Source organism: Limulus polyphemus, unplaced genomic scaffold, assembly GCF_000517525.1.
Source record: "Limulus polyphemus unplaced genomic scaffold, Limulus_polyphemus-2.1.2 Scaffold4044, whole genome shotgun sequence".
In the NCBI taxonomy this organism is placed as follows: Eukaryota; Metazoa; Arthropoda; class Merostomata; order Xiphosura; family Limulidae; genus Limulus; species Limulus polyphemus.
In genome coordinates this window covers 82643-97550 of record NW_013669654.1, presented here as the reverse complement: position 1 = coordinate 97550, position 14908 = coordinate 82643, and the positions used below count along the sequence as shown (strand labels likewise).

Sequence of the window (14908 nt, the reverse complement as noted above, 5' to 3'; positions counted from 1 at the left end):
ACCGTGTGGTTAATCATTGCTGAAACCTACATTTTATAAAAATATCGTCAGTCATAACCTTGTGGTTAATCATTGCTGAAACCTACATTTTATAAAAATATCGTCAGTCATAACCTTGTGGTTAATCATTGCTGAAACCTACATTTTATAAAAATATCGTCAGTCATAACCGTGTGGTTAATCATTGCCGAAACCTATATTTTATAAAAATGTCGTCAGTCATAACCGTGTGGTTAATCATTCATCGTTAGTCATAACCGTGTGGTTAATGATTGCTGAAACCCACATTTTATAAAAATATCGTCAGTCATAACCGTGTGGTTAATCATTGCTGAAACCTATATTTTATAAAAATGTCGTCAGCCATAATCGTGTGGTTAATGATTGCTGAAACCTATATTTTATGAAACATCGTTAGTCAACCGCGTGGTTAATCATTGCTGAAACCTTTATTTTATGAAACATCGTTACATCAATTTGAACTGGGCGTGGTGGTTAACATGACGGACTGTGGGCGTGGTCTTATGGTTAGCATGACGGACTGCGGACCTAAGGGTCCATGCTTCTCATCCCGTTGCCGCGAAATCGTGCACTGCAACATGGAGTAATGGGTGCGTTATAAGAGTGACGGTCATATCTATTCAATTAGAATAGCTCAGGAGTTGGCGGTCGGTGCTGTTAACTAGCTAGCTACCTTCGCTTTAGGCTACTACTTCCACATTAGGGGCTGCTAGCGCAGATAGCTCTTGTATAGCATTGAAAGTTTAAATTTCAAGAAACTGTTTATCGGTTTAAATACAGATTTTAATTATGTATTATATAACGTTGTTCGTTTGTGGTTTTTAATATTTTAGCTCTTGTATAGCTTTACTCGAATATCCAAAGCAAACAAAGAAACAAAAGTTTGGGTTGCCTTAAGTTACGTGTTATTTTAATAGTTCTATAAAGATGTGTTCATGACAATGAAAGGCCTCGTCGACGTCGGCTTGTAGCAAAAAAAAGGCTTAATCCAAAGATCTTTAGGGTGCAACTATAGCCATCCGTGACTGAATGTCGCCTAACGGTTAGCATGGCGAGCTGATTATCAAAGGTCTAAGGTTCGAGCCTGCGACATACAGCTGTTTGTATGACATAAAAGTGACAGTAAATCCCGCTCTATTGGGTTAAGAGTGAAGGCGTTTGGTGATGCTGACCTGCGGGATAATGACCGTTTAGTCCATGTGACGTATAATGTGCTATTCAGGTTTAAAACACTAACTACTAGTTCGAATCCTGGACCTTTCGTTACGCAGCCCGGCAACCTAACTACTAGGCTACGTTCGTGATAGTATTGCGAATGGGCAGTAAACCCTAGTAACAATAGAAAGCTGTAGATAAATTATTAGAAAAAAAAAGATTAAACTCAGACAAATTGGACAATAAAATAACGCAATTATGATAATTTAATGTCTTATCCATTGACTTAAAATAATTAATCGATAAATATGCGCTGTGTCGTCTATTGCGGCGAAAGTTTACTCAACATAAGCTTAAGAAGGGCATATATATATTTTGTTATATAAAAACGATTACTATGGAGGTAAAGAGTATAATATTTGTGTGTGTGGGGAGGGGGAGGGAGGAACAACGTGTTAGACGTACGTGGTTTTACATTACCATCAGCGCTAATATCATTGTATAAGATAATACGACGGTATAATTACAGACGGAGCACCATGTTTACTGAAAGGACCATATTCTTAGGACGTGGCGTGACTGGAAGTGGAAGATTCGTGGTTCTCGTCCCTTTGCCGCACTATAAAAGTAAAGATCAGATTCCACTATTTGGTCAGACAAGAGTGGTACTGCCTTGCCTTTAGTCTATCAGCTCAAAATTAGGGACGGTCACATAAAACAACATAACTTCAAGAAATGTTTTCTTTATTAAAGACTTGATTGATGGAACTATCAGTATGCACTGTTCAAAAAGTGGACGCCTGAAAAAAGATAATAAAAAGGGTATTTTAATGTGAAAAGAAACTCTTCATTTGTTCCTGAAAAAATTTTCTAACCAGCTTTAATAACAGAAAAAAAAGAACTCTACTCCAATGAAAATAAATACAGTTATGATCAGCAAACAGTAAAACTGAATAGTCTTTCAGTGGATACGTAGGTCCCGAAAGAACTTTTCCATTAAATGAACTGTCTACATCCGGGTCTTGGAGGGCCAGGGGCTATGTCGACCTCTTCCTCTTGAGAACAATCGCGTTTGACCTTGTGGTCACTTTATATTGCCCGCCAAACAAGAATGAAATCTTATAATTTTGAAGATGCAAGCGGAAACTTAAAGGTTAAGAGTTTTTTTCATTATCCACATTCAAGGGATACTTATAACCCGAGTTTAACGCGATCACGCGACAGCCGAAGTATTTTTTTTTTTTTGTATAATTTACATTTGTCCGTGTTAACAGCATAATTAAAGTCTGAATTTTCAGGCTTATTAAAGTCAAGTCTAGGTCAATATTATCAGTTATAACTTTTGACTCGGTTTGTTTCTTGTTGTTTGGTAAATGTTGCCCGTTGGCCAGAGCCTGAATAAAGTATAAAAATGTGTCTGTTGTTGATATTTATTAACAAATAGAAGTGATAAACTGCAGTTGCAAAAAATTATGTCTGACTGTCTGTTAAATGTTGTTTTGAGTTATGACCTACACAATTTTACGTTTTGCCGTCTAATTAGTGCATAATTAGGTAATTATTGCATATTTAGGAATATTGTGGAACATAATTTAACATTGTTAACTGCATAACTTTAATCGTTCTTCCCTCATAAAGACCGGGGCTCCTTCATAAAGCATTAATGTTTCTGGTAAAAAGGGGGGGGGGGTTTCGGACTGAAGTGAAATTCTACGAATCCACGAGTGAAAGCAAAGGTTATGTTATGATATGTGAACCATCTGCTTGACGTTATGAAAGATAAACATATTAGGACCACTATATAACCACGTACCGTTTTTTTTTCTTCTTCTAATGATCAATAAACAAAGGATTATTTTCCCACCAAGTCATCTTCTTCCTCTCTATTTTTTTTTCAGTTTTTCAAGATGTCGAACATCTTTCTCACTCGGTACCCTAGAGAGTCAGTAAAGTGTGAGCAAAAGTTGTACGAGATTCGTCCTTCTTCTCAGCCCTAATCCCCTACAATACTGAAATGTAATTCATTCCTCGTGTGTGTGTGTGTGTGTGTGTGTGTTTATCGCCAGTGCTGCGTATGTAAGTTGGTTATCTCTGGAGAAATTATAAAGAATGTTGCCAATCTATTATCAAAGCTTTTTTTTAGAGTTGCAGCACACAAACATGAGCACATAAGCACATGAGAGTTGCATTACACAAACCCTTACTTCGCTTTTTTTTCTTCAAATTTTCGCGAAAAAGCAACACAATGTTTAGCCCCCCCCCCAGTGGCACAGTGGTATGTCTGCGGACTTACAACGCTAGAATCCGGGTTTCGATACCCGTGGTGGGCAGAGCACAGATAACCCATTGTGTAGCTTTGTGCTTAATTACAATTATAAACACAATGTTTAGCCCCCTAGTGGCACAGCGGTATGTCTGCGGACTTACAACGCTAGAATCCGGGTTTCGATACCCGTGGTGGGCAGAGCACAGATAACCCATTGTGTAGCTTTGTGCTTAATTACAATTATAAACACAATGTTTATCTGCGGATAGACTGCTGTTACACTACACGAGAGGCAGATGGTCAACAACTAACTATTGGGTTACTCTTGTCTGATCAGATAGTAGAAATTGGTAACTACAGAAATATCACAGTTATTCTTAACGTCATGCTACTTTTCCTGCATTTCGAAATATTGGAGTGTTATTATTAACTCTGTGTTTGTATATCCGCGTTTCGGAATATATTACACTTTTAAATATTTGTCTTGGTTTAAAATGTTTCGGCAACACAGCTTTTGGTGTTGCAAGAGTTTGGTTTCTTTTGAATTTCGCGCAAAGACACTCGAGGTCTATCTGCGCTAGCCGTCCCTAATTTAGCAGTGACAGACTAGAGAGAAGACAGCTAGTCAATACCACTCCCCGCCAACTCTTGGGCTACTCTTTTATCAACGAATAGGGGGATTGACCGTCGCTTTATAGCGCTTCTACGGCTAAAAGGGTGAACATGTTTGGTCACAGGAATCCACGGCCTTCAGATTGCGAGTCGAGCGCCCCCTAACCACCAGAAGAGATAAAATTTATTTATGCCATGACTAATTCGACAAACGGGAACTGGAAGCTGGAGTTCCTTGTGTTATATTATGGTAACTAAATTATATACCTGGATTAAGATAACCAAATTTATGTCTTTATGTCTTTGATTGGTCTTATCTTTTTCATTTCATATATGACGTAATGTGTATTTATTGGTCACAGTGCGTTCCCGTGGTTTCCAAACTGTGTGTCGCTGCAAGTTGCTAGCGGTGTCGCGAGAGTTTCAATAAACGAAGAAGAATTACGAACAGAAAGGTAAAACCATACAAAAACAAACAAACAAACTAAAAACATTGCATGTGGCAACAGGGGGTGTCGTGTATATCAAGTTAGGTGGGTTAGATTGTGAACCATTGTCTTAAGATGACGAATAATGAAACTGTAATTGATTAAGGCAAAAGCTATAGAAATAACCCTCCCTCCCCCCCCCGCACATTCATAAACGTAAGTACGTTCACTTTAATACAAATTATTTAAAGTAATGTTATATTCGTTTGTTTGTACACAATGGCTATCTATGCTCTGCCCACAGCAGGGCATCGAAACCAGATTCTTTGTATTATTAGACGTCAGATTTACCACTGAGCCGTCCGGGGGGTGGGTGGGGATTTTTGTTTATTAACCAGTCATACAACCAACAAAGCTTGGATTCATATTTCAATTTCGGCGCATATTGCGAACTTTTAATATAGTTCAGACTTTACGTCCTATCGTTCAATTCTTGTAAGACCCTGATGACTCTTTCAGTGGATTACTATAAATATTTGGTTTGTTGGGTCTTCATATTATGAATTTCCGCATACGCGGGTTCCATCGTGAACGGTATCGCCTCAAAAATGTTCCAAAGAATTCTCTAAGACGTAACGAGGGTTTTTATTTAATAAAAATAATAATAAAGCATTTAATAAAGCATTTGGCGCTCTCTTTCAAGATCGATGATATCGAAAGATTTTTATTTATAAGGAAACGCTAGGGTTAGTTTGTTTGATTGTAGGTAAGTACAAAGCCACACAATGGGGTATCTGTGCTCTGCCCCCACCACGGGTGTCGAAACCCAGTTTTTAGCGCTGTAAGTCCGCAGACTGTGCCACTGAGAGGGGGGGGGGCGCTAGGGTAAGAAGAACTTTGTTAAGTATAGGTGAAGTATTTGTTGAAAACCGCTGGAGCTATAACTTCTATATGCACTGGTTTGTACTTTTATCCTATATCACAAAATATATTTCTAAACCCCCAAATTAGAAATTCCATCTAGATACTGCCCCCCCACCTTAGTGACTCAGCGAAAAGTCTGAGGGTTCATACCGTAAAAAAAAAACGGGTTTTCGTACTCGTGGGGGGCACAGCACAGATATCCCATTTTATAGCTTTGCGCTTAACAACAAACAAATAACATTTAGATATTAGAGATGTGCTTGACTAGACTGTTCGGTTGCTGTTATATAAGATGGGAAACGTGACCGCTAATTTGATATATAAATCATGGTTTGGGCTGGGGATTAAAGCGCTCGACTCGCAATGCTAGGGCCGAGGGTTAGAATCCCAGTTATCGAACATACTCGTCATTTTAGCCATGTATGCGTATGGGGGAGGGCGTTATGACGTGATTATCAATCCCACTGTTCGTTGTTGGGAGAGTAGCCCAAGAGTTGGCGGTGGGTGGCGTTGACAAGCTGCTTTCTTTGTAGTCCATCTAAATTATGTATTAGTTGGTTTATTGCAAATATTTGTTGTTTTCAATCTGATGCAATCCATGGGCTAAACGCCAGGGGAATAGACCACATCCTAAAGGCATAGCCAGCCATAATTTTGAAATGTTGACCAGAGGGAAGTGATCCTGTTAGCAGTACCTGGCTACTCTAAACCAACTAGTAGGGCTAATCGTCACAGGGCGACACATCGCGGTACAGATCTTGAACTTTATGATACGCAGCCACTTCCAGCTCGGATATTTCTTGTATTTTTCAAACAGAAGCACCTTTTAGTCGGAACGTATTTAGGCTTAACGAACTGCTGTTGTTGTTGCTGTTTGTTGAATTTCGTGCAGAGCTACTCGACGGCCATCTGCTCTAACCATGATAAGAGTAGAGTCAATACCGAATATCTGCCAACTCTAGGACTGCTCTAATCGAATAGTTCTATTAAAAAGCGCCAGGGCGAGCGTGTTTGACGACGGGTTTCAATCCCGCGACCCGCATAAAATAATGACGGTTCTAACTGTCTGACAGTCCTGCCTATCAACCTATCTGAGAATAACCGTATATATATATATATAATATTAACTAAAAAACAAAACATGGCAGTTATTAATTTTTCCATTCTACCAGAACTAACTACTAGAAATTATTAATAAATTATGAAATAATACATATCTCACTACGAGTTCATTCGAAATGTTGTACTTAATTAATTTTTTCCATACATATTCCGTGAGAAGTCGTACAAAATATCTGTATTCATAACCATGATACAAACCGGAATATAATTTAGGGTTAATTTGTTTTTGAGTTGTATTTCATGAAAGGGTATTAAATTTCAACTTTCTTGACCTAACCCAAACGAGTTTGACTTTTTTAAAATTAACATCAAATTATTATTTTTTGGTGAAGATTCCTAAGTTCTTATTTTATATTTACAAACTTAATTATCTTGTTTTTGTTTATGCTCAACGATGGGTTATCTGCGCTGTCCCCACCACAAGAATCGAACTCCGAATTTTAATGTTATGAGCCCTCAAGTAAAAAATCTGATCCTTTGTCAGTATACCTAAGAAACCGGTGATTTTACAAATAAATGGAAGACTGGTTTCACACAGATCAAATGGAAGACTGGTTTCACACAGATCACATCTGCCAGATGAAAACTAGGTAATCGCCCTCCCCTGGTGGCTCAACGGTAAAGCTCTGTACACAAAACTACAAATTAACAGATTCCTAATCAATTTGCAGAGAAATCGGCAGGTTGGATTTTTGTCTTAATGACGGACCTTTGTTTTTGCATGGAAATTTTGTTTTGGAGCAAAACCACATTAGGCTATCTGCTGGGTATCGAACCCCGCATTTTAGCGTTGTAAATCCGTAAACGAAAAGCTGGAGGACTTATTTTTGTATAGAGTTTCATGTTAATCTATCTTTGTTATTAACCATCCTATGATAAGTTATCTTCTTTTATTTCCTTCTAACAGTTGAAGTTTGTGAAAACCCTAAATTTCCCGAGCTTGCTTTTTTATTGTCTGCTATTAATTTTTAGCGTCTAAGAAACTGAGAATTTGTCGGTACGTATCAAAGCATTCTTTCATCCCTAGCGGCAGGCTTGGAACATTCCCCTCCCTCTTGCTTCGAGCAACGTCACGATGTTAAGGTAACTTATTCCAGATATCCCATCCGAATACTTTTCTCGAACGTGTAGTATATAATAACTATATCACCTAAATATCGGAGCCTATTTCTTGTATCAGCGGAATGAACTGAAGAAAAAATAAGTTAATGGTTTAATGAAAATCTTTTATAGATATGATATAATTGTGCCGTAAAGACTGAATTCCAATAAATAATCACTACCAACCCAAATCAATGATATAAACTTTTTTAGTGTTGTAGGTGAATGAAGTCTAGGATGATTAAAAGAAAACTGAAAAAAAACAAAAACAACAGCCCTGACCTTTAATGCTATTATCATCACCAGAAATATCATACTCGCCAAGCTTATCAAGGCGTAATTTGCCTGATGACTGTTGCCTAGTAACGGTTGCTTTACACTACATTTCTCTGTTAATAACGCCATGTTTCCTCAGTCTTGACGTTCACCAACACTGTTGAATAATGAATGCAAAGCTAAAGACCTAGAAAGTTCTATGGGTCATACATCAACACATTTGTTTACATAAAACTGTATGAGAATTTCTGCACATCTTGAGTTTGTTTTTCTAAAGCAATTCTCACAATTTAGTTTGTTTACAGTGGAAAACGTGATGACGTAAAGGGTAACTGTTGGCAACGGTTTTGAAATAGACATAAATGTTCGTCATCTTCATTCAGTAAATGGGCAACGTGTTGTGTTTTGCGTTATTAAAACACATCTAAACTCTCATGTCGTCGTGTAAACATATCTGACAGAATTATTTGAAATAAAAGAATGTTTGGAATAATTTTATCTTTGCACTTTCACGAAATATTAGCATCCAGATAGCGTAGTGTGTCCCAATCTTTGACGCCGCAGCGCCCTCTTCAGCAAACAATGAGCTGACCATTTTTAGACCAATAAAATAAGGCTTAGTTATCGTTCGAATAGCCTGACTGGATTTTACGAACGAAAGTTTTTCCGCTTCAATTTTTCCGCTTCTCAGTGTCACATATCCCTAACCCTTAATATTGTATTCTGGTTTAGTATGCGAAAAAAAAAAAAAAGGGCATTACCAGAGGTGGCATTGAAAAGATAATCTGTGACGTAGAAGTCTAATACATTCCTTGATTGGCCGAACCCTCTGCTGTGGACTGCAGTTTCACTTATTCAAATGGCTCATCAGCACAGCTTGGGTCACTAAACCAAAGATATACCACCTGTGGTGGAAAATCAGTAACATCTATATACAGTCATTAAAGAGTTAATAATGGCTGGAGACGGCTTAAATGGGTAATGAAGAAAAACTTTAATATAAGTTTAACATGACAGCAAATGTACAACGTTTCGACAAGGTTTTGTCATCATCAGGTACAAGAGTTAGTCCGCTGTATAATTTAAAATAATGAATTCGACGAAATGTCATAACATCATTCATATATCTAAATTAATTTAGATGTATGGTGAAATAAAACGGACTTTAATGACTTGCCCCCCCCAGTGGCACAGCGGTATGTTTTCGGACTTACAACGCTAGACATCGAGTTTCGATACCTGTGGTGGGCAGAGCACAGATAGCCCATTGTGTATCTTTGTGCTTAACTTCAAACAAACAAATTAATGACTTTGTTTTCATGATTTTACCGCAACCTGCATTGTTTTCTGGAATGTTTCACTGATGTGTGTTAAGGTATTTAAAAACAAAACAAAAAACATGATAGATCACTCTATGTATCCAGTTCAAATGTATGTATGTTTACGTAGATATGGATATGTGTGTGCTTATGTGTTTGTAAGCATGTAAATGTGTATACATTTTCTTTGACGATAAAACTGCATAACGAGAACTGTATTTAATTTCCAAAACACGAACTTTCAAACCACTTACAGATTTCACACTTCTAGTACCTGAAAGAGTCTTAAACTTGTTTCCTTACGCTTAGCATGCGGAAAAGCTTTGATTTCGAAAAAAGGTTCGTTTGGCTTCCGTAGCATGTTATCTGTCTTTGGAGCGGAAGTTGACGGACTGATAAGCACGCTTTCTGGCCGAATTTCTGCTAGATATGGTTGGTATATGACGGCAGAACGCGCGCATTCCCGCCATCAGTTCTTTCGTTGTACTCATGAAATAGACGCATTTTTTTTTTATTTTACGGAGCTGCGACGTATGACAAAAATCGTTGATTTTTACACCAGTTTCTTATTTATTTTTTATACACGAGTAATTTCGTAAAAGACTAAAAATTAATTAATTAATCTTAATGTTGTATAGGTGGATGAATTTTTAGTGCAAGTTTTGATGTTACTTGATGTGTAGAGAAAGATACGGATAATATAATTAAACGTAACTGATACGGAGAAGGGACAGAAACATTTCTGCATGCTACATTGAACCTGCATAAAACTTGCTCGTTTACTCTCTTGGGAAAAATTTTCTTTCAAGCAGTGAAAATTGATATCTCTTCTTTCGTTTCTCCTTCACTTTGTAACTCGAAACTATTAACGTGGTTGTTTTTTTTTCTGCTATGAGAAACACAGATAGTTATAATTAACTTTTACATTTTGGCGCATATTTCTGAAACATAAAAAAAGATAGTAATTACTTAATGCAAGTAAATGGTGCTTAAGTCAGAAACGTCGTAACATAAAGTTTATGTTCTTATCGATGTTTACAGTACGAAATTTTTAAATCTCTTGAACTAAATATCTGTACCATTCGGCTCTAATCTTTTCTATGGTATAAGCTCTATTAACTTATGCTTCTGTGTTCGGTTTAACTTGTTTTGTGTTTATTTGAATTTCGGGCAAAGCTACTCGAGGGCTATCGGTGCTAACAGTCCATAATCATGAAGTGATAGATTAGAGGGAAGGTAGCTAGTCAACATCACCACCAAGCTAACTCTTGGGCTACTCTTTACTAACGAAGAGTGGGATTGACCGTCACGTTATTTGTTTGAAGTTAAGCACATATCTACACAATGTGCTATCTGTGCTCTGCTCACCATGGGTATCGAAACCCGATTTCTAGCGCTGTAAGCCCGCAGACATACCGCTGTGCCACTAGGGTGCTCGCCACATTGTAACACTCCCATGGCTGAAAGGGCGAACGTGTTCGGTGACGGGATTCGAACCCGTGACCCGCAGGTTGTAAGTCGAGCACACTGATCACCAGGTCATGCCAGGCCTTCAGTTCAGCTGAATTAACACCATAACTTTATTGGATATTTGTAGTAGTGTTTGGCATTTCCATTTCTAAAAACTAAGGGTAATTCGTTTTTCCCCCAACTAAAGTTTGGCATTAAATAATAATCAAATTAGAACAAAATGCATGCCTTACCGCGTGAATATTGGGTAGAGTATAGAACACCAACATCTAAGCAATTCAGAATATACACACAAGCGGAAACAGACATAAGTTCGACGACCGTGTGTGTATTTAGGAGTTTATCTTTAGAAATAATTCACACACACACGCGCGCGCGCGCTTAAAAATAAAATCAAAAGGAGTTTTGAGTCATTTTTAGAGCCCAGTTTTGTTTTTAGAAAGGAGTGACAAATCATATATATTAGCTAAACAAGGATATTTTTTATCTTTGAAATTCATTTCACAAATATTGAGTAACAATTATTGCCTTCATCAAACATTGGGAATAAGTGAAAATAATTTCGCTCGTGAGACACTGGGTTTGATTTGACGTGGTTATTTTATAGCAAAAAACCACATTAGGATATCTGCTGTGTACACCGCGGGGATTCCAACCTCGGATCTTAGTATTGTAAATGCGTAGGCTTACCGCTGCCCCACCGGGGGACGAAAGAGTGAAACTGAGTAAAAATTATTACTTTCACAAAACTCTTGGAATGAGTAAAATTGAGTGCTTTGATAAAACATGGAAATAATTTGGAAGTACGATTTTACATATTGGGAAAAAAATAATCGATCTGAAAAATAAAAGTGTTTATTAATATTTTTTTATTGAATAATATTTAATGAGTTGAAGATTGAACAGATTCATAGAGCTTATTATCTGATTAGAAACATACGCCGTTCGTTGTTTACATTTACGTTGAAGTTTTGTTCGAATTTTTTTCCACATAGATCATTTGAACCTTAGTATCGCTTATCTTCTTAACTGCCCAGGTGGTTAGGGCAACTCGACTCGCAATCTGTGGGTCGAGGGTTCGAATCCCCGTCACACCAAACATGCTCGCCCCTTCAGCCGTGGGGGCGTTATAAAGTGACGGTCAATCACACTATTCGTTGGTAAAAGAGTAGCCCAAGAGTTGGCGTTGGGTGGTGATGACTAGCTGCCTTCCCTCTAGTCTTACACTGCTAAATTAGGGACGGCTAGCGCAGATAGCCCTCGTGTAGCTTTGCGCGAAGTTAAAAAAAAAACAAACAAACAATCTTTTCAACTGAAGCTCCAAGAGTATGATCTTAAATATTGATTGTTTTGTATGATGATGACATGCTACAATAAAATGTATGTATATATATATGTATATGTACATTAATGTAACGAAAAACATACGATCTATTTCTATTATTTGAATTAACTTGAGCGTTTTTGTTTTTCAATGTTATACTGGAAAATTAATTTTTGGGGCATAAAATAGTTTATGCTGATAAATATTGAGGTTGAATTCATTAATACGGAAGTGTTAAGAAAAAAGTTATCCAAAGTAATGATATTGAATAAATTACCAAGTTGTCCACCAGGAAATCGAACAATTGTAGTGACTTACGTATGCTATTTGATTTACCTGACGAAATGAGTTTTTTTTTAAATCAAATTGAATAACAATAAGAAGAAATTGAAGACAATATTATTTATTGTTTAATTTTTTTTTTAGGTGATACCCCTAGTTTTTCGGATTTTCGTTTCGTGGCGGAACCCAGTGACACCATTGTAATTAAGGGTAGACCCACAACGTTGAATTGTGTGGCTAAGGGTCGCCCCCCGCCAAAAATCGAATGGAAGAGAGAAGGGACGATCTTAGAATTTATAGACGATTCCAGAAGGTAATAATTACATTTTCGTAATATATGTTTAGATACGAGACTTTTCGAACATTATTATTTGTATGTTTAAAACAACTGTAAAGAAATATCGAACATTCTACAAACTGTATGCATCATTTCTGAAACGGAAAAAAACTATATTATTTTAACCTTAGTTATAATTAAATAACACTTTTAATCGATTTAAAATAAATGCTGAAATTTCTTGTTGACTGAGGTCTTGTATTCATTTCCCATGCTCTTTATTTGAATATGAAATATTGTGATTTTGTCTTCCCATAGGTCAGTCTTGTCAAATGGTTCCCTATATTTTAGTAGTGTTTATCACACGCGGACGGAACGACCTGACGAAGGTCTTTACCAGTGCCTCGCTACAATCAAAGAAATTGGTACAATTGTTAGTCGGACGGCGAAGCTACAAGTAGCATGTTAGTATATCACAGTGTTAATTGTTTAATAAATTCTGAAGTTAATTTTGTTATCCAAATTAACTGGGTTATTTGTCAAAATAAAGTTTTCCGAAATTTATTACGTTGAATTACTTGTTGTAGGGATAAAATCTGAATAATAGCCAAATTATTTTAATTACTTCTAAACCAACTTTAATAATATGTTGCTCTTGTATAGCGCCATCTACTTTAGGTTTTTCTAAGGATCGGTAACTTTTTGTGGATTCATTTGTAACGTCAATAATTCATGCCCTTTACTTCCTTCCTATGCTGCTCGTATAAATAATCATTATCACATCTAGGTTAGTCAGGTTATTAAAGAGAATATTTAAGTGATTGATTTTCGTGAGAACTTAAGCATGGAACAGACGATACTCAGAAATAAAAAATACCGTAATATTAGGGTTAACTTACTCAGGACATCAAGTTCAGTTGTTTTATTTTCCGTGATTGTCACAGAAAATGAATTATAAATATAATTCGAAGCCCTATAGATATTCTTTTAAAATGAAAATACAAAAGACTTCTAATAAAATATACGTATTACAAGTTTATGTTTATAAACCCATAATTCCTCCAAAGGGATGATTTGGCCTGTGGTAGAGCTGGCGAACCGGGTTCTAATCTCTTAAATACCACAACATATTTCCCTGACTTTTAGCTGTGTCATGTTATAAGAGTGACAATCAAACTCTTAGTATGATGATGGGTGGTAAGACGATGCTGATTGGCTGCCGTTTAAAATCCGGGAATGTAGTAGCTTTGTCATAATACAAAAAACACAGATTTTTCCCGAGAACATTTCTTACGTAAGGGATTTAAGGCAATTGGCATTTAAGTGTTAGTATTTTGTTAATTTATTTTTAGTCCAGTAGGGGGCTGAGCTACAGACTAATATGATAATTAACAAAGTTTTATTTGTTGAATATCTTTTTTATAGACATCTTATTTTACTCATCCTTATACCAGCTTATAATTATTTGTAGCACTGTATCCAGCATGTTATAGTTGTTGTATAGATTAATAGGGCATTTCATTTTGGACATTTTCCAAATAGGTGAGTTTATTTGTTCGATAACTATAAATAAAAAATCGTGTTTTAGTGACATTGACATTTATGACTGCCAGTCTGTGAGTAGTTGAGCAACATTAAACAAATACAGAAATTCTGTAAGTATTATGAAAGAAATATTTAAAATTTGAGCATATTGTTTTTTTCAGCACTACCTAGATTTGATGAGCAGCCTCAAGATGTGACTTTATTTCCTGGACAGGCTGCTTATTTACCTTGTGTTATTCAGGGTATTCCTCCAGCAAGTGTTTCGTGGGAGAAGAATAGCCAGTCTTTACAAATAGATTATTCACGCATGCTAGTCCTACCAAGTGGTGCCCTTGAAATCAAACGTGTGAAAATTACAGATGAAGGAAGATACCGCTGCAATGCTTCAAATGTAGATAAATATAGGATCAGTGCTGAAGGATCACTGTCAGTTAATCCAGATTATCGTAAGACTGCCCTTTACTGTCTTATGTTGTAATGTAGGCTATGTCAGTACGTAAAAGTTGACATCTCTGTAAATATTTGGTAAGTGACTTAAGTATTACGAGTGAAAAGTAACCCAATTGGGTTATTATAATGATAGTCAAACATTTGATACAGACTGGGACCCACTCAATATCATGACTGAGGAAAAGTATTGTTACGTCTCCGTTTGTTAATTGATTTCCCGTAAATTCGTTCCGACGAAACTTTAGCGACACAAGTCCTTACTTAATAAAACTGGTTTATTCTTTTCGAATATAACTTTACGATACACTTAATTTCAACAATCACGCTAAAACAAAC

General features: G+C 36.7%; 1 protein-coding gene across 1 annotated transcript in view; it reads left to right on the top strand.

Annotated features, from left to right (window-relative positions):
* LOC106470504 (neogenin-like) overlaps nucleotides 1–14908 on the top strand; it is a gene marked incomplete at both ends in the record, with an annotated part of 44050 nt that overhangs the window by 5502 nt on the left and 23640 nt on the right. Inside the window, 3 exons of the mRNA XM_022399114.1 lie at nucleotides 12445–12613; nucleotides 12896–13041; nucleotides 14284–14568. Coding sequence (XP_022254822.1) covers nucleotides 12445–12613; nucleotides 12896–13041; nucleotides 14284–14568 — 600 coding nt within the window. The remainder of the gene's footprint in view (nucleotides 1–12444; nucleotides 12614–12895; nucleotides 13042–14283; nucleotides 14569–14908) is intronic.